A 20,521-nucleotide genomic window follows, 5' to 3' on the forward strand; every position below is an offset into this window, starting at 1 on the left:
ATATACCCATAGCTGCAGACCTAGTTTTTAGCTTGTTTGTGAACTCCAGATTTTTATTCTTTTATTCTCCAGATTTTCAGTCTCACAGTTGTAACACACAATACATATATTTGTCCATACCTCTGCATTTTCTCTCAAATAGAGTTTTGTATTTGAAAATTACTCTGCGTTTGATTGAAAGTTGAGTTTTTCTTTGCAAAGCAGATTGTGTTTATTTGCAAAACACTGGATTTGTTTGATAAATATTGGCACAAAAATCACTCCATAGACGGAAACACGCCTGGTGTTCATGTCACGTGATGTAACCTGAGCAGCGTCTGCAGGTGATCAATCAATACTCAGGCTAGAGTTTGCGCTTCACTCAAGCTCAATCACTTTAATATTTAGTTTACAGATAGAGGTCTGTGCGTGTGCGCAACACGATGGCTGAAGATGCCTTGTTTGCCAGTGATTACGGTGGGTGATTTGTTGTAAATGAGTTGATTGACTCATTGTTTTTGACACCGATAATTGTCTAATTGGTCTAATTTCTACACGGACAACAAGTGTAATGGTTTGATACTCAGGGCTGAGGTTCAATTTATTCTCTAATTAGCGGTAAGTGAAGAAAACGTCACGTTTCACAACTTTAAGTAATGTTTATAACCTTAATTGGATGATAAATCTCTGGAAATAATATTTTTATTCTTCCCACCTGACACGTGTATAAAAATTGTTCACGTTCTTTGAAAAGCTGTAGAATTCAACACATAAAGACAGTTTGGAGCAGTGATCCTCAAATCTGGCGCGCGAGTTTAGCTCTAACCCTAATCAAACACACCTGAGCATGCTAATCAATGTCTTCAGGATCATTAGAAAATCACAGGTAGGTGAGTTTGATCAGGGTTGTAGATCTCGCGAGCCAGATTTGAGTATCCGTTTGGAGTTTTAAATTGTTTTTGCAGTCTTACTTTGTAAGAGGTCTGAACTGTAATGACTGAAACATTTAATATGAAGTTAAATCTATAAAATTAGAGTTTATGAAAGCCATGCCGTGTCTTCAAGTTAAAGGGGTAGTTCATCCGAAATGAAAATTGTATCATCATTTACTCCCATCATCTCGTTCCTCTGAGAAACATTAAAATATATTTCTTCTTCTTTGGCCTGTACAATGGAGGTCATGGGAAACCAAAACAGTGTGGTTACCAACATTTGTTAAAGTAACTTTTGTGTTCAACCAAATGATAAAATTTCAAGTGAACTAGCCCTTTGGCATCAAAGTGTGAGAGTTCTATATGCCAGGCAGATAATAATGCACCTTTCTATGACAGGATGCTGAATCAGTTCTAAATAGAAGTAGAATCCATTCATTGCGAGTTTGCTTGTTAACATTACAAGCGTTCTTTTCTGGGTAGATGTATTTTTTCATGCCATGTCATATTTACAGATGGTCCATGTCCTCTGTGTGACGAGGATGAGCAGAGAGGGCATTGTAGATCCAGAAACACAGAGCAAGAGAATGAGAGAGAAAAAAACTGTGATGGAGAAGAGGTGGAAGACAAGGAGTCACAGGAGTTCAAGAGGGATGCTGAGGTGAAACTAGAGAAAATAACTGAGGAGAATTGGACAGTAGGTCAAGAACCTGAAGATAGGAAACTAGAGACTGACAAGGAGGAAAACAAAACTGAAGATGTCACACAGAAAAATGAAAAAGGCACAGAAGATGACGAAGAGACAAACAAGAAAGTAGATAATGTGGAAACTGTAGATGTAGAAAAATATAACAAAGATGAGCAGGAAAGTACATTAGGTTTCAAAAATAATGAAACAAAGACAGTTGATGATGATAATGCAGAGGCAAGCGACTTGCTGGTGCCGCCTCTAGAGGATGACTGTATTTTGCAGATGGGCCCAGACTGCACCATAGACCTGGTGATGGTGTGTGATCAGTCGGTGGAGAGATGTATGAATGAAGACCTTTTGTTATGCCACCCCAAATCTTCAGATCTCCCCCAGCAGCCCCCTGTAAAATCCCCACCCAGACCGTTATCTATCACATTACCCCCTCAAAATGCTACAGTACTCCCCTTTCAGCCCCAGTCTCTACTTCAGCCTCACCTCCCACCACAGGCCCAGCTGGAGGCCCCGTGCTTGGGCAAACGGCCCTATGGAAGCAGGTCCGATGTACCCACAGGACAGCTGGAGGTGACGTTGCGGCAGGTGTACAGCACTCGCCGCTACACTCGTTTCGCCAGCAGAGTGGCCCCTCTTATACCTCTGGCCTCAGTTGGTGGAGAAACCAGCAGTCAGGCTTTACCCTCCTTCAGCATGGATGCTCCTCTAATGCCTCCAAAGAAGAAAACTCGTACCTTCTACAGCACCGGTAAGAGAATGTACATATTAAAGGCATAGCTAGTTCACCCAGAAATGACATGAAAGTGAGTAACCGATAAGAACATTTTCATTTTAAATCTGTAAAACCTACTTTCTTCTGCAGAAACACAAAATAAGATATTTTGAAATATCTTGCAATGTAAGTCAATGGAGTCCAGTGCATACGCAATTATGGACACGGACCATCTGTAATATCGATCTATCAATAAACTCACATTTTATGAACTCAAAAAAAAGTTGAAAAAATATATAAATAGTATTAAAAAGTATTAAATTAGAAAATAGTTGTTTTGAATTGTAATAATATTTCACAATGTTATCACTGTGTTTTTGATGTGTGTGTGTGTGTGTGTGTATATATATATATATATATATATATATATATATATATATATATATATATATATATATATATATATATATATATATAAATAAAAATAAATTCCTAATGATTTTGTTTTGTATGTTTTTGGAAGAAGTCTTTTATGCTCACCAAAGCTGCATTTATTTAATCAAAAATACAGTGATAATATTGTGAAATATTATTACAATTCAAAACAACTATTTTCAATTTTAATACATTTTAAAATTAAATTTATTTCATTTTATTTCAGAAATCATTCTAATATCCTAATTTGGTGATAAAGAAACATTTTTTATTATTTTTTATCAGTGTTGAAAACAACTTTGGTGCTTCATATTTTTTTTGTAGAAAATGTGATCCATTATTTTCAGAATTCTTTGATAAATGGTTAATAAAAACAGCATTTTTTGTATCTTTAAATATGTCTTTACTGTTATTTTGATAAATTTAATGCAGCCTTGTTGAATAGAAGTGTTATTATTATTACATTTAAATGGTACTGTATGAGTTTCCACAAAAAAAAATGTGAAGCAGCAAAAACATTGATCAAAAACATTTTAACATTAATGTATATAGATCAGTTGGAGGAGCTGGAGCGTGTGTTTCAGGACGATCACTACCCTGACGGAGACAAGAGAAAGGAGATCGCTGCCTCCATCGGTGTTACGCCCCAGAGAATCATGGTCACTGTTCACGGACATCCATTCCTTAGGATCACATTAAATGAATCTAAATGCATGCAAGTATCAATAATTGTACTCTGATCCTCACATCAGGTGTGGTTTCAGAACCGTCGAGCCAAGTGGAGAAAAACAGCAAAAAAGCCTCCTGCTAGTCGAGGTCAACCTTGTGTCCAGGTCATTAAGTAAGTGACCTCACTGACGCAATGCAGCTAACATATTGTGTGATGCAACACATATAATCGCTTATACAATTATTTTGTGTGTGTGCAGGCCACCAGTTTTCACAGCTCCTGCTGTTACATCTCAACATGCCAAGCCTGGAAACACACTTCCTCCCTACAGTACCATCCGGACCAGCTGCACCAGTCCACCAGGTCACATTTTCAGACATAAACCTAAACAGTTTAATTAAGCTATATTTTAAGCTATTTAATTCAATTATGCATTAGGGATTAAACCCTTTAGTTAACCTAAGGACTACAGGATTTAAGCCGTTTAATTAAACTATTTAATTTGAATTGAAAATGCTGACACATTCAAAACACGGACACCTGTTTTTTTTAAACAAATGCAATTTCCTGTGCTCATCAGGTCCAGCTTGTGTTGATGTGGCACCTTGTGTGTCTCAAGGAGGTTTTTTGGAGTACATGCCCCCTCCTATGCACAGTCCTCCTCCGATACGGCGTGCTTCCTTGCCTCTTATCACGGCTTACAACCCCCCTACTCACACTGTGTCCCTGCTGCTGGACACACCTGAACACAGTGAGCCCAGCTCCGCAGACACAACACCGCTGAGTTTGCAGACTGACACGGGGTTAGTATGAAACTAGGTTACTCATCTCCTGCAGTTCCTTTGTTAAACACTAGACGTCAGCACAAAGCATCTTATATAGTGATTTTCAGTAACAGTAGCAGGTGTTCCTGCTGCAGAACACCTGATATGATTGGTAGTCAGCATAACTGGCCATAGCATTTGACAGTCTGATCACAAATAGGATGTACGCTACAAACAAAGTTTGGGGTCAGTGAGGTTTTTTTGTTTTATTTTTACATTTAATTTATCAAAAGTGACAGTAAGGATATTATACAAAAATTCTGTTTCAAATAAATGCTGTTCTTTTGAACTTTCTATTAAAGAATCTTGAAAAAAATTATGCAAGAATACATCAAAATATTAAAGCAGCACAAATGTTTTAAATTTCCTCGGCATATTAGAATGATTTCTGCATGATCATGTGACACTGAAGACTGCTGAAAATTCAGCCTTGCCATCATGGAAATTATTTTAAAGTTATTTTAAATTGTAATAATATTTCTAAATTTTACTGTTTTTAAGTAAATGCAGCCTTGTCGAGCATAAGAAAATCTAAGTGGTATACTGCTGTTAAAAAAACAACAACAAAAAGATGTCATTTTATTTTGACATTGACATTTCTTGCTTATAAAAATTAATATTCTGATGGGAAAATTACTGCCAACAATTTCTGAGACACAGGTTTATTATTATTGCTATCATTATATGTAAATGTATATAATATTTGTAAGTTATATTTATATAAATCAATTATTATAATATTAATGGACATATATTAATTTAAATTAGTATGATTTATTATTACTGTTGTTATTAATATTATAATTATAACTCAAATTATTTGTATTATGCCTAACGCACCTCATTGCTTGTTTGCATAAAGGTAAACTTATTTCAGAATCGCTGGACACATGCACATCACCCAGCTGTTACTGAAAATGAATTCGTTCTCGTTCTTTGTCACTGCAAACTGTTGTCACTGTAAAGGCCCAACGCTACAGATTTTTGGAAATATCACCTCAATTGTTTAATGTCACATGATATAGTTTCTCAAATGTGTTTTTGCTGTTCACAGGTTTGACTATGACAGCTTGGGCACCTCTGTAAAGCTGGACTTCATGACTTCTGCTCCACAGAACAACACTCTAAATTTCCAGCTCAACACATTTCCTCAGCAGTCTAACAGTTTATTAACTCAGCAGACAAATAATCTCCTACCTCAGCAAACAAACACTCTGTTACCCCAAAAGTCCAGTTGTCTTTTGCCCCAACAGTCCAGCACAATATTGCCCCAGTACTCGCACCTGTCGTACCTCACGCCCTCTCCTTACCTCACACCCAACCCCACAGAGAGCAGCAGTGCTCCTTATCTGTCCCTCACCACAGGAACCAGCAACACTCTGCCCGCATACACCAGCAGCGGACATGCATATCTCCAGTCTCACACCGGTAACCAGATGCTGCTTCAGTCAGGAGTTCATGGTAAGTCAACCACATTACACCTTTGGAAACAAACATCTTAAAGTAGTAGTAAAGTGGTAACATATGTTTCTATGAAGCATTTCAGGCCTACCCTTGGACAACTGACATGTATGGTCAGTCGGGTCAGTATACACAGGCAGTATTTCGGCCACAGTTCTCATCACAGGGTCATGAGAGCCAGTATTCCCAGCTCCTGCCCCAGCAGCACTACGTTCAACTCGAAGGAGCGCCGCCGCAGCCCAGCCTACCCAAACCCTCCCCTGACCCCCTGCTGCCCAATGTCAAAGTAGAGTCTGAAGACATGGGCCATGGCCAGCCAATCAGAGTCAGTGAGGCAGAGCCTAATTTTCACTGCGATTTCTCACCGTTCAACTTTTAACAACAGCAGGTGATGCATTTTTATACTTTGTGTATGGAGAGTGTTTTGTATAATTGCTTGAAGAACAGTAGGAGTAATTCTCATTGTTGAGAACCACATCAGGGGTTTTCAAACTGGTGTCTAGGAGCTGACAGGGGGTGCTTATAGTTAACTAAAACTTAAATCTTTTTTTTTTTTTTTTGTAAATTGAAATGAAATAAGCATTAACTGAAATAAAATTAATTAAACTTAATTAAAAGACTAAAACACATTTCAGCTAAATGCCAACAGAGTATTAGTTAACTAAAAATAAAAACTACTAATATCAATAACTAAGGCTAATAATAGTAACTTAGTAATAATAACATTGTTTAAAAAAATAACTATAAATTTAAATCGAATTGTAAGTAAATTAATTGCATTTTATTTTATTTTTATTTAAATTTTATTTTAAATTTTATATATCATTTAAATGTGTCTTGATATTTGAATATTGGCTTTTATGTTGTTGTCTGATATTACTGATAAATGTCTGTGTTGTATTTCAGGGTACTGACTGTGAAGATCTGAGAGCGATATTTTCTTTTCTTTATATATTTGTCTTCTGTTTTTTGTTGTTTTGTGCAGGAGCTATTAAAATGCTCTTTCATTGATGATTTTCTGTGTTTTTTGTTATGCATCTTCACAAGATTTAGTGGACTAGTAAACTAGACTGATGCATACCTACAGTTATCGGAGGGCACAGGACAAACCTTTATGTTCAGGCCCCCCTTTTGGTTTAATCACAGATTAAAGGAAAGTATGTAGGCTATGTACAGTAAGTGAGAGCACCTTTAAAATAGACTAGTATTTGCCACAAGGGGGCGCTATTTTCCAAGCGCACTGATCTCAGTTGAAGAGATTGCTCAATCCTCTACAACACACTTCTGAGGTTTTGTTGAACCATTCACTCCTATGTTACGGCTCACCTCCTTTTATACTTTTATTCTCTTTCTCCATATCTTTACTACTCTCAAGTGGAATTAATTAAGACTAGGACAGAAATGAAAATTTTAAGTTTTGAAGATGCCAGAAACATGATCATTACACCACAAACCCACTCAGTGTTAATATAACCCTCACACATATGCAAATGCATGCTCTAGTTCCCTTCCATTTCCTGTCTCTGGTTGCTTTCAGATATGGTGAGAAATGTTGCGAGATAAGGGTAAATGTCTGTGACATGTTTGCTTGTTAGTTTGACCTCATAATACGTGCAAATTAAATGACTGGAAATGCAAACTTAGGTCATGTTAAGTGAGGAATTAATGATGAACTATTTATTCAGTGGTCATCAAAAAGGAAGTTTAAAGGATAGTTTGTGCAAAAAGTACAATTAAATAATAGAATTACTAAATGAAATAATTAACTGGAGAAACTGTTATTTTAAAAAAAAATTCTGTTTCTTAGATTTGAACAGTCAATTAGTGTCAAAGAAAACTGTGGTTTTAGTGCCTGATGTTGAGTGTGTGGCCATAAAAATGTGTGTTGGTCATTCCTCTTAGGAAGTATTTAATCTATTTGTAGGCTTGTGTTTGATGCAATAGAATGAGATATAGCCCTTTACAGAATTTAACATAAAGACTGAAATTCCTCTGAAATCGAGAAATCATTGAAACCAGCCTAAGATAACAACAAAAATAAAGTTCTCAGAAACTATACAGGAAGCGCTGACCACCACACAGGAACTTACATGTGCATGTGTGTTCGTCAGTAACAGGGTGGATTTATGAGAAAGTTTCAGCTGCATGTGTCATTGTGAAAGAGACGAAGAGAAAGATGTCTGGAACACGCACCCTCTGCTGCCATGTCACCACTGCAACGCTCTCATTTGCTGTCATATATCTGGTAACAACATGCAAATATAACCACATACAGACACTGTATACAAAGTGTTTATATAGTTACAATTACTGCCTTCCTGTTCTAATCCACTCTTTGTAATTGTTAGTATAACATATCAGGTGGATACGCTTGCAGTAATTCTAGAGACTTTCATACTTCCTAGAGTGAATATGTTAAGGTTTTGTTCTCTGGTAAAACAGCACGCCCATTTTGTTGCTGTTTTTTTTTGTGCATACACTTAATGGAGAAGTTTGTGCATTTAGAGGAAGCTGGTGCCAATTTGAAGACACAGTCAGTTACTGAGCCACAGATTGAGATTCAATATTGACTGTTCTTTTTAACACAATGTTTGTTGTACAGCACTTGCCATCTCTTTATCTGAAGCTGATATTTATTTAGCAACCAATAGATAAGACAGATAGTGAGAGATGCTTAATGTACTAACTACATACATAAGAAACAATTTCACATTATGATCTATGTTCTGATTTGAAATTATTGTAAAGCTTTTATGGATACTTAAACTACATTATATAATTGTGAGCATCATTGGTTTAGGAATAAATACGTTTACAGGAAACCCTCTGTCAACCGGACTGTATTTAAGCTTCCATAGGATATCTAGCTGAGGGAGGAGGTTGTCTATGTTATGTAATTTACACTTTTACAGATTTTTCTGAATGAACCGCTGTTCTTGTGTAACTTGTTCTGTTGGTGTTGGCTCGGAGGAGAGAGCCCAAACACACTGGCTGCCAGAATACACACTGAGACACACAATTACCTTTATGAATTCACTCTGACACATTCATTTCATCTGTACCCTCTGTGTGTGTGTGTGTGTGTGTGTGTGTGTGTGCATCTCTCTAGACGGGTAATGTGCTGAAATTGGTGGGCATCATTCTAATGGTTTCACTGGATAAAGGGGCATTTTCTGTCCCCTATCATGATTCAAAGGCTACCAGGGGCCAGCGTCTCTGTGAGTTCACTTCACACTACTCAGCCACTTCATTCAGACATTAAATGAGGTTCAAAAGTTATAGTTTTCTTATGAATTTCAGAATTTCATTGTAAGTTTTGTCCCAAGAGTTCACAAGATCAAAAATGCATTTCAGAATTTCAGAATTCTAAATTTTCATATATTTAAAGATTCAAATTACATTTTGAATTGCAGATTGTCATTGACCTCAGACTTTTGGTCCCCACTGGATATTACATATTTTGTAGTCTTATTAAATAAAAACACATTTAGTGTTTAGTTTATAAATAATATAAATCTTTTTATGAAATCAATAAAAAAAATCCCTAAAAGCTACATTTGACCAAACATTGTTCAGTATAAGACGTAAATTACTTAGTCATTTAGCACAACATAAAAAAAAAACATTACAATAATAGATGATATAGAAATAATTTAAGATATTAAATTGAATGAATTGTTTCTTTCCAGTTGACATCAGCAGTGACATTCTGATGCTGGTTCTGATGTCGATCTCTGCTGTGCTGGTCCTGTTCTGTAAACGCAAGGTACTGTGTACATGTTTATTACCACTGATAGAAAAATACAGTTTCCATTTTTACAGTTTCCGTTAATACATGAATAACTGCATTGATATAAATGCAATAAAAATATTGAGATATAGTTAATGTTTCAATTTTTATTTACTGTAAAAAAATAATAATATTACATTAGGTGAATTGCAATTGATAGTTACTTAAGCATGAAGCAATGATTATATACCACTTTAAGTCCTAGTTTAAAAAAAACACTTTTTTTGTTTGTTTTGTCAGATGCTTTTTTAATACAGCAGATTACAAGAACATACCGTGTTAGTTTCATCTTCCTAAGCATACTAATAAAATACAATGCTAAACCACATTTAGACAAAAACTAAATTTAATTCACAATTTATCTGTTTTTTTGTTGTTGTTATAAGACCGTTTTTTAAAGGTGATTGTTTTATGCATGAACATTATATCACTAAATACTTCTTTATACCATTCACTTACAAAAATATTTAATTGAACTATTATTATAGTTATATTATGCCAGAATATTTATGCCATTATTATACTATGGTTTCTGTGCTGTTTGAATGCACACCGTATTCAGCACAGCAAATCATTTACTCGTTGGGGAGTTTACAAGAACAATAATAAATCTGTGCTACTAAAGACAAATATACATACTAAATTTGTAATGTAACGATCTGTGTGGTGAAACCTTTTAAATAAGTCTGGTCTGTTTTTGTTTTATTAAATGTTTATGCATGTGCGTGTGTAAGTGTGCATATGCAGTGGTTTAGTGCACCTAAGATTTTCAACTCTGCAGCCGACACCAATATTTACTCAGCTTCCAGAAAGAGATCTTGTCTCAATATTTATGAAGGTGGTGAAACACGGAATCCTAGCACTCTCTCCAAACTACACATTTCAAATCTGATCAGTCTATAACAAGGGGAATGTAGATTTTTTCCTCCTAATTTCTTACCTTTTTCTATATGGAGTGTGAATGATAGAAAGATAATTCAACACTTGTGTCTCTCTGTATAAGGGCCCGATGTTTGTGCTGCCTTTTGTGCTGATGATGTTTGTGGAGCTGACTCTGAGTTTTCTGTTCCTGTTTGATGGACCCTGGGGTCTGCCAGGGACCCCCAACTACAGAGAAATGCTGCAAGTTATAGTGAGATACATTACATACATTTTTATACAAAACTAAATGATAACTTCATGACAACTGCATGGCTATTCAGCTTTCAATTTCAACATAATTCTACCCAATTCATGTGTACATTAATTAATGTGTATGTATGTCTCTAACAGAAGAGTCAGAAGAGAGTCGATAGGTTGAATGAAGAGGATATTGGCCAGTTCACCATGGAGTACTCCGTTTTCTTTATGCTGGACATACTGTTGAAGGTATAAATACATGTGTTTATTTGTGTATAATGAAGTTCAAATGTCCCATACTACATTGAAAAACTGGGATTCAAAATGATATTTAAACAAGAAAATAAGTTTTAGATATGTGAAATGTATTTGTTAAATGTATATAAAATGAACTCCTGCAAACCCACATACACCTATATTCACACACAGTGTTGTTTTGTCTGCTGGACTGATTTGTCCAGTCTAAAGCAAAGCTTTTTTAGCTGTAGAAGAGGGAATGTAAGGGGGACTTGATGTATGGAGCCAGTCATAAAGTATGTTCTCTCCTTGAGAAGGATTTGGGAAAAGGTAGAGGGAAATTAAACTCCCCTCTGGATGGTTTTTGCATATAAGTGTGTGTTCATTTGTTTAGAATAATTCAGTGCATTTGGGCTGTATTAGCATCGCTGTGTTTTCTGTGTAGGTGTACATCCTTCATGTGTCAATGAGGTGTTTCTACACCCTGAAAGCAGAAAGTATGGCTGCCGTCAGTGTTGACACTGGAAATACTGTGACAGTAAGTGCTTTTATTATGGAGTTTGTTTTGCTGTCACACGATACAGCAATTTTAATGTTGTTGTATAACATATACATTTTTTTTACATATATATTATAAACCTCCAATTCAAAGTCACTGCTCAATTTTTTAAGTGATTGTTTAATACAAATAGATCAACTAGATGTAGTTATTTAATAATAATAATTAAAAACATTTGGATATTTGTTGTGTTTTTGACTAACAGGTGAAGCTGCCTTCTTATGATGAGGCTCTCAAAATGAAAGCACAAGACACTCCCCCTTCCTATCATGAGGCTTAAACTGAATGCGTGATTCAGGCATGGTTTTATGATGCAAGATGCTAAAAACGCCTTTGGGTTTAAACCACGAATATTAAGCACAAATATTCACACATATAATAACAACCACATGCAACACAAACAGCTATGGCTATGCTTACATCTATGTTTTTACAAAATAAAGGTACTTAATTCATGTGTTTCTGATTATTGTGTCCTTACTGGCAGGCATTTGGTTTAAATAGTAACGTTTCTCTCATGCATCACTGTCATGCTTATCATTTGATCAGCCAGAGGCTAGATCTGGTTATACAATTATGAGATTATGAGTAACTTGAAGCTGTTTGTGTAAGAAAAGACGGGAAATTGAATCCCTGTAATAACCATTTGAATTGCTTGATATAATTGCATAAAATTCAAACACATAAATCTTCACAGCATGCTCAGTGATACATGCCAAAATATGTCAAGTATTTAAAATATGTATTAATATATCTTTAAACTCTTTCATATACTTTAGCTTCCACTTAATTTGGTCAATAGCTACACATTTTTCAAAAACGAATTATAAAGAGCTCAAGGTTTCCAGGAGGCTTGAGAATGCTATAGTGTGGTACAGGTGGTGCTAGAAAAAAAACCCTTTAATGTTCTTGTCAAAGTCATTGGCGCACTTCACATGGCTTTTTCCGGCAGGTTGGGGATGGATGGAAGCAGGAGAAACAGTATGTGTTCAGAAAGCTTAATTGCTGTGTTATATATAAAACAAACACACACACCTCATTTACATAGACAAACAGCTGACTACCGGGGAATTATTTTCGGAGAGTTCCTGGGTACTTCATAAGCTGCATTAAAGGGTTACGCACCCTTATGTCGTTCCAAACTCGTTTGAAAAAAAAGGGTTGTTTTTGTTAATGTTTGTCCTGCTTTCTTCTATACGCTGAAAGTGGATAGTAACCAGGGCTGTCGAGCCCAAAATTATAAAAGTTTTTTTATACAATTTGTGCAGTGTTTCGTATCTTCTGCAGGCACACAATAGTTTTTTGTGAGGAACTGGATCAAGTCATTCACTGATAATCTTGCTTAACAGCTGTTGTCACCATTCATTTCAATTTTGGACTCAAAATATCTCCTTTCATGTTGCATAGAAGAAAGTCATGCAGGTTTAAAAAGACTTGACAGAGACAGAAAATAATATATGAAATATTTAACTATTTTGTACTGACAGGTGAAAATTTGGCCCACACCTTTAATAGAAACGCTGCATCACACTCAGTGTGATCAACGTTTATCTCACGCACCGACTCAGACACAGACACAGGTCTACATGTGCTCACATGGATACTCGCATTTCCCAACAGACATACTAGACACTGCATGGTGCATAAAGAAGAAAAACACATGTACACGTACACATCGTCAGAACAGAGCCGTCTGTGTTGGATCAGGCACGGAGGCTTCCCACATAATTCCTGTGCATAAATTCCTGCGTGTGTGAGATTAATTTGAGAGGAAAAGTGCCCAGAAAAGACAGATTCATCTTAATGTTTATTTGAGTTCAACCCCAAGCTAGATACCCCTCCTAGGGCTCCAAATGAACTCGGTTTCCCTTACACAAACATATACACAGATCAAGGTGTGTTTGTCTTTCCTACCCAAACTCTAGGTTTTCGGAGCAGGTAACCTCCCTCCCCCCCCCCCCCCCCCCCTTCTCCCAAAACAGCCCGTACACCTCAGATAGATGGATTTGAGGGCGGCGTCTCGAAACTTAAGTGTGTATCTGTGAATATGCATGTGCTGATAACCTGCACATTTCTCTGTCTGTGAATCAGTCTGTCTCTGGTTGTCGAGCAGGTCATTAGGACTCACGCTGCATTACAGTATGACATTGCCGGGGTTTGTGATGCTGCTATGCATCCTGGGAGCTCAAGCCACCATGGATCTGAGAAATGCTGCTGCTATGGGTAAGAAAACAGACTGCATCATTAACAGATCAATCAATGTCATGAATTTGTCACTGGATACTAAAAACCCAATAACAACAGGATTAACATTGTGTTGTTGAATATGTAATGAAGGTCAAATGTCATCCCAACAAAAATTTGTCTATCTATCCGTTAACTAATCAGTCAGTCTGGTTGGTTCAATGTAGTGTTTTTTTTTTTTGCTGAAAAGGCATTGAAATGCATTCTGATTAGAGCTGGTTGACCTGCTTGCTAAATAACTATAACTACAAAGAATAGCAAAAGGATGCAGGTCGGCCAGCATGGTATTTTTTCTGAAGCTGGTTTAAAGAGATAATTCACCAAAAATGAAAATGTTGTTATTTACTCACCTTCATGTTGTTGCAAAACAGTATGCATTTATTTATTTTGCTAAACACAAAAGAGGATGTGCCTAAAGTAAATGGCAACTAGAAAACTTTTGGTTACCAACATTCTTCAAACTTCTTTAGCCACATCTTATTTTGTGTTCAACAGAAGAAAGAAACTCATACAGGTTTGGAACAACTTGAAAGTGAGTAAATGACGACAGAACTTTAATTTTTTGGGTGAACTGTCCCTATAAGCTTGTTAAGAAACCTAAATAGATGCAGACCAAACACAACATAGTATGCTCAACTACTCATTTTCACGAGTTATCACATGTAGAAATGTTTTATTTAAAATCTTTATATTTGCCTATATTTTTATTTTATAAATAAAAATATTATATAAGCTTGTTAAGAAACCTAAATAGATGCAGACCAAACACAACATAGTATGCTCAACTACTCATTTTCACGAGTTATCACATGTAGAAATATTTTATTTAAAATCTTTATATTTGCCTATATTTTTATTTTATACATTAGAATGGATGATAGAGATTAATGTTAAGCAAATATGGGACCTCAAAAAGCATGCACTGTGAAGCCATAATTTTCTTCATCTAGCATTTTTCTAATTTTAACTTCTGCTTGTGCTAAAGATAATTTTCTGTGTTCTAAAGCTATGCTTAGAGAATCTATAATTAAATTGTTAGTTTCATTTGCGTAGGTATATGTGTTAAAAACACAGAAGAAATTCAAGTCAAGTGGGTAATTAGGGTTATATTTCCAGTGGTTGTACATAACTTGTTTGTCCTCTAGGAAAATTCGTTTTTAAGGTTTCAAATGTCATAACATTTGTACACAAAGAGGCCCTGTACTGCGCGAGAGTATGTGTGTGTGCATGTAAATCTGTGTGTGTATGCATACCTGAGGCTGAATGTATAATCAATGGGAGTTATTATGAGAACGGCTGACACTGTACATTTATTGAGTTACCTGCAGACTGCAGTCTGGCTTTTCACTCCTCACTTTTTTTTCCCCTTCACCCCAATATGTGCAATACTGTCAGGAAGACTTTTTTTTCTTTTGAAAGAAATTAATACTCAGCAAGGATGTATGAAATTCATCAAATTGACAGTAAAGACATTTATAATGTTACAAAAGATTCCTATTTCAAATCAATGCGGTTCTTTTAAACATTCCATTTCATTCTGAAAAAAAAAAAATTACCACAGTTTCCACAAAAATATTAAGCAGCACAACTCTTTTTACCATTGATAATAATAAAAGTTTCTTGAGAAACAAATCAGCATATTAGAAAGCTTTCTGAAGGATCATGAAACATTGAAACCTGGATTAATAACTGATGGAAAACAGCTTTGTCATCACAGGAATAAATTACATTTTAAAATATATTCAAATAGTTTGTTTAAATTGTAATAAAATTCACAATATTACCATATTTTTGAGCACTGGTGAGCATAAGAGACTTCTCTTCTCCATATATTCACACATATTTACATCTTCTCTTTGTTCTTTCACTCTTTCCAGCTGCAGGCTTGTGTAACACCAAGCCCACTGATGTGGTGTTCATCATCGACAGCTCTCGAAGCGTCCGCCCCTCAGAGTTCGAACAGGTCAAGGTCTTCATGACGAAAGTAATTGACGGTTTGAACGTCGGGTCTGATGCCACTCGCGTGGGCGTCGTAAACTATGCCAGTCGAGTGAAGAACGAGGTCTCTCTAAAGTCCCACAAAACCAAAGCAGCGCTTGTCAAAGCCGTGTCCAAGATCGAGCCATTGTCCACCGGTACCATGACTGGCCTTGCCATCCAGTTTGCCATGAACGTGGCCTTCAGCGAAGCCGAGGGAGCGCGCAAATCCCCTGGCATCAGCAAGGTCAGAGTCCTAACAATCCCATAAAACCACCATATTGGCATCATTAGCAATGTTAAGCCTCTTCTTTGGCAACGTGCATCTTGCGTTACATAATCCGCAATAGATAAATTAGGCCAAGCGAACATACGAATCTACAATTATGTGAGCAAATCAGTTTTAGACCATTTCAGTAAAATATATCATTAATAAACATTCACAGGTGGCCATTATTGTGACTGACGGCAGACCCCAAGACAACATCCGTGACATTGCAGCAAGGGCGCGAGAGGCCGGCATTGAGATATTCGCCATCGGAGTGGGTCGCGTGGACATGACCACGCTCAGACAGATGGCCAGTGAGCCTCTCGAGGATCACGTGGACTACGTGGAGAGCTACAGCCTGATTGAGAAGCTCACCAAGAAGTTCCAGGAGGCCTTCTGTGGTAAGAGGAAGGAGGAGGGTGAGAGGAAGAAAGGGGAGGGAGTAGAGGTCTGGAGACTGTCCTCACCATGGCTGATATTAAAGGTGTATAAACAACAGAGGGCATGAGTATCCATAGGGCATGTGATGATTAATCTCACCTCCAGACGTAGATCTCCACCTTGTGTTTGATGCTCCACTGCACTTGTTCTCTGGGGGAGGAAGTAAAAGCATGTGTAGCCACTGATGTGATTGTAGTTGCTGCAGTGCAGTGGTTCTCAGCTTGCTGATATTACAGACAATTTCAAACCTTAAAAGGTTGAGAACCAATGCAGTAGAAAGTCTGGATCAGAGCAACAGCCACCTGAGACAAACAACATTGAGATAACCACCAAAACTTTTATTTTTCTGCAGGTCTCAGGTGTCTGGGTCTCTGACATATTTCTGTGTGTTTTAAAGATTTGCTGTTCATTTGAGTGCAGCGGATTGTTAAAACGCATTTAACATTGATTTTCTTGAGTTCCCACTTCACATAGAGTAATTCTCTCCTCGCTAACCCTTCCTTCCCCCACCCGGTGTGTGTGTGTGTGTTACATTCATGGTAGAAGTTGTGTCGGACCTATGTGCGACAGGCGATCATGACTGTGAGCACATTTGCATCAGCACACCTGGATCTTTCAAGTGTGCCTGCAGAGAGGGATTTACACTCCAAGGCGACGGCCGATCATGCAGCGGTGAGTATGTATAAATGTTGGGTGGGTAAGTGTCAAAGACGTGAGCAAAAGACTTCATAGCCATGTGCAGTTTTTGATGTACTGTATTTAAAACCCCTGCTTTAAAGATGAATCAGATTCTTAATGGCCAAGGGACATTTTATCTTTCACAGTCTACTAACCAAACACATTCACTCTAAGCAAAATAAGCAAACTACTATCATGTGACTAAAGGACTTGCTGATTTAACATCAAGGGTCCCATAAAGGTTTTAAGCTTTTTAACCCAAAAATGACTGCCTTCCTAAAATTTTAAGTCTGCCTTATATTTTCAAACAGACCCATTTATTGATTGTGAGAAAAGAATAATGTAATAGCCTATATTAAAAAAAAAAAAATTGAAATAATTGGTTTTCATATTGAAGCAAATAGCTAATTTTTGGAAATATGATCTGGGAAATATTTACTTTGATTTAAGGTAATATATTTTGTTTTCCACCCACTATTAGGTAATGTTAGATGTATGAACCTATGTTTATATAGATTATATATCTACTGATTGGCTTCATCACTGTCTCCTCTCCACCAATAAGCTGGTGTGTGGTGGGCGTTCTGGCGCGCTATGGCTGCCGTCGCATCATCCAGGTGGATGCTGCACACTGGTGGTGGACGAGGAGATACCCTCCTTACTATGTAAAGTGCTTTGAGTGCCTAGAAAAGCGCTATATAAATGTAACAAATTATTATTATTACAATTATTATATATATATTTTTGGTTTATATTTTTACACAATCAGTTTTTATTACTTATTGTTGAAAACTAGGGCCATCAGTTTGGCAGATGTTTAAAATGATTTTTTTAATAATATATATAATTAATACCTTAAGCTTACATGTTAACTTTGACAGCCCTAATAATTAATTGTGTAAAATTATTTTGTTTTTCTCTTTTAAATTTCTGGTTGACCCCTAGAACCCTCTTGCTGTCTCCTGGGGGTTCCTACACCCTAGTTTGGAAACTCATGAGTTGGCACAAACATCCTCTGTCTCTCTTATCCCAGCTTGCAGTAACGCAGCCACAGATGTGGTCTTCTTGATCGACGGCTCCAAGAGTGTGAGACCAGAGAACTTCGAGCTGGTCAAGAAATGGATCAACCTGATCATCGACAAACTGGATGTGTCAGAGACAAACACCCATGTGGGACTAGTGCAGTATTCCAGCACAGTGAAGCAGGAGTTCCCTCTGGGACGCTACAACAACAAAAGGGCCCTGAAAGAAGCAGTGAAAAAGATGGACTATATGGAGAGGGGAACCATGACTGGCCAGGCCATCAGTTTCCTGGTGGACACCAGCTTCACTTCTATCCAGGGCGCCAGGCCCGGAGTGGGAAAGGTCGTTATTGTCTTCACAGATGGCAGGTCACAAGACTACATTGGAGATGCTGCCAGGAAGGCCAAGGATAATGGTTAGGAAAAACACACAGAAATGCAATGCAAAAAGCAATGTGCATGACTTCTGAGTGTTTTACAGTGCACTGTGTCTGTGCTTTAGGCTTTAAGATGTATGCTGTGGGCGTTGGCAACGCTATTGAGGATGAGCTGAGAGAAATCGCCTCTGAACCTGTCGCTGACCATTACTTCTACACGGGTGACTTCAAAACCATTAACCAAATTGCCAAGAAGCTGCAAATCAATGTTTGTCAAGGTAAATAAAATCACAAAAAGGATGAATATGACCTTTAAGCTAGCATTTCATCAAATGAATTTGTTTTTGCTCTCCTGTTTCTTGCAGTGGAAGATCCCTGTGACTGTAATTCCGTTGTCAAGTTCCAGAAAAAAGTTGAGGAGGCACTACAGGTATTAACAAAGAAATATATCCTTTCCTAACTAGAACGTTTAGGTTCAGGTTAAATATTTACTACAAATTCCTATTGTGCTCAATATTCAATTTTGACAGAATGCTGAGAGGTGAGGTGTGTCATTTTAATAAGGTTTTCAGATGAAACACCATAATCAAATGTAAAGAAATTAGGGGAGTGTACAATATAATGGTACCATATTGATTAACAACTGACAACTTGTTATATATCTGTCAATATTGGAAATTTAATTATGCATGCTAATTTTCACCTACTTATATGAGTAAAAAATGGTTATCAACCATAAAAATTTAAATAATTATCGGCTTATAATGACCAGAATTTTAGCAGTAATGCATCTCTAAAAGAAAAATGTGTAGGTATAGACAAAAATGCTTCAAGCATCAGAATGTATAATGCATCATAAATGTTTAGAGCTAGTTAGGATGCTACTATTGCATTATTTCCTTGACAACAGCATCACTGGAAGCTGTGACGAAAAGGATCAGTGCCCTGGAGAACAAGATTGTTTGAGAAGGCACCAACATCTAATTTTCACACTGCCATTCCTTTTCTTGTAAAAAAACACCTCCTGTGACCTCTGACCCTAATGCTTAAGTTCATCTCCATTTCTTTCTGCTACTCTGCCTTCATCACTATTGTCCATGAGGATGGAGCACTGATTGTGATGATGACCATGGTTTACTTGACCAAGCTTGCTCTGAATTATGGTCACCATAAAAACCGAAGGTGTCGATTTTCAAACAACCGTACCCCCTAACAATACCCTGTGTGCATTGAGTAAAAATCTTCCCATACGGTCTGAGAAGGTCTTCACATACAACCTGAACAATAAAGTTTTCCCTGTGGGGAGGTGGTGTGTACATTAAATCCAGTGAAGGTTTCATTCTGTCTTTGCTTTTCTTCATTCTACATTTCCCAAACCCATTCTCCCAGATTTTGCCCCGAAAATATTATTTTATATGGAATATATATATAATGGTAATTTAATATAAGATTGGACTTGAAATAAACGTGTGAATGCTTGAGGATTTTCTCAGATAAAACACTCCATGAAGCACACACAAAGGCAGACACAACACACACACACACACACGTATCTCACAGGCAAACATTCACTGACTTGGCAAGTGCTAAATATGCCACTTGTGATGATTCAATAAAATCCCATTTTGTGTCTGTGTCTTTGTTTGTTGTGTCCTTGTTTTTGTGTGTCGAACAGATGTGAATTAGGCTTCATCTCTTCAATGCAAGGTTACATAAGAGAAAATGTTCAGTGTAATTATTAGGAGCCCCAGGTACAGAGGGATGTATAGTATAAGTGTAAGAGCAGCTGTAGTTACATATCATCAGCATTAATGAAAGGTTGTAGATGAAGTGAATGAGGCTTTCTCTCATCAACAATAGAGCTTTCTCTATTACACTTCATGATCTTTTTTTTGCATACAACATAAAAATGTTTATGTAGGATTGTAAACCCATAGCTTAACCCTTATGTAATATATTTGAAGCTGTTTTTTTAATAGGAACTGAATGCTAGCTTGCAGTCGACTGTAAAATAGCAGGGTTTAGGCGAACTAAATGATCAGAAAAATCCAGCATACATCACCACTGAAAAGTCTGTTGTTTCATCCGTCATG

General features: G+C 36.9%; 3 protein-coding genes across 4 annotated transcripts; all 3 read left to right on the top strand.

Annotated features, from left to right (window-relative positions):
• Nucleotides 1–312: 312 nt before the first annotated feature.
• On the top strand, nucleotides 313–6,630 carry nobox (NOBOX oogenesis homeobox; the record flags this gene model as incomplete). The annotated part of the gene is made up of 9 exons (XM_079442584.1): nucleotides 313–456; nucleotides 1,427–2,362; nucleotides 3,314–3,420; nucleotides 3,514–3,602; nucleotides 3,691–3,794; nucleotides 4,051–4,234; nucleotides 5,310–5,716; nucleotides 5,794–6,045; nucleotides 6,623–6,630. Exons 1-9 carry the CDS (start codon nucleotides 423–425, stop codon nucleotides 6,628–6,630), a joined length of 2,121 nt encoding a protein of 706 aa, XP_079298710.1. The 5' UTR covers nucleotides 313–422.
• Nucleotides 6,631–7,248: 618 nt separating this feature from the next.
• laptm5 (lysosomal protein transmembrane 5) lies at nucleotides 7,249–11,885 on the top strand. Its single transcript, XM_079441424.1, has 8 exons — nucleotides 7,249–7,258; nucleotides 7,828–7,961; nucleotides 8,826–8,934; nucleotides 9,406–9,482; nucleotides 10,510–10,638; nucleotides 10,779–10,874; nucleotides 11,308–11,400; nucleotides 11,627–11,885. Exons 2-8 carry the CDS (start codon nucleotides 7,893–7,895, stop codon nucleotides 11,699–11,701), a joined length of 648 nt encoding a protein of 215 aa, XP_079297550.1. The 5' UTR covers nucleotides 7,249–7,258; nucleotides 7,828–7,892; the 3' UTR covers nucleotides 11,702–11,885.
• A 1,538-nt stretch (nucleotides 11,886–13,423) lies between these two features.
• Nucleotides 13,424–20,065, top strand: LOC306885114 (cartilage matrix protein-like). 2 transcript variants are annotated; one of them, XM_079441457.1, is made up of 8 exons: nucleotides 13,424–13,644; nucleotides 15,543–15,889; nucleotides 16,089–16,311; nucleotides 16,895–17,023; nucleotides 18,063–18,467; nucleotides 18,554–18,706; nucleotides 18,794–18,874; nucleotides 19,345–20,064. In XM_079441457.1, the coding sequence occupies exons 1-8, from the start codon at nucleotides 13,563–13,565 to the stop codon at nucleotides 19,392–19,394; spliced, it is 1,470 nt and encodes a 489-aa protein (XP_079297583.1). In that variant the 5' UTR covers nucleotides 13,424–13,562; the 3' UTR covers nucleotides 19,395–20,064. The 2 variants fall into 2 exon arrangements, with proteins under 2 accessions (XP_079297583.1, XP_079297584.1); XM_079441458.1 differs by lacking the exon at nucleotides 16,895–17,023 and having other exon boundaries at nucleotides 19,345–20,065.
• The last annotated feature ends 456 nt before the right edge of the window (nucleotides 20,066–20,521 follow it).

The sequence above is a fragment of the Barbus barbus genome (genome assembly GCF_936440315.1).
Source record: "Barbus barbus genome assembly, chromosome: 19".
Lineage (NCBI taxonomy): Eukaryota > Metazoa > Chordata > Actinopteri > Cypriniformes > Cyprinidae > Barbus > Barbus barbus.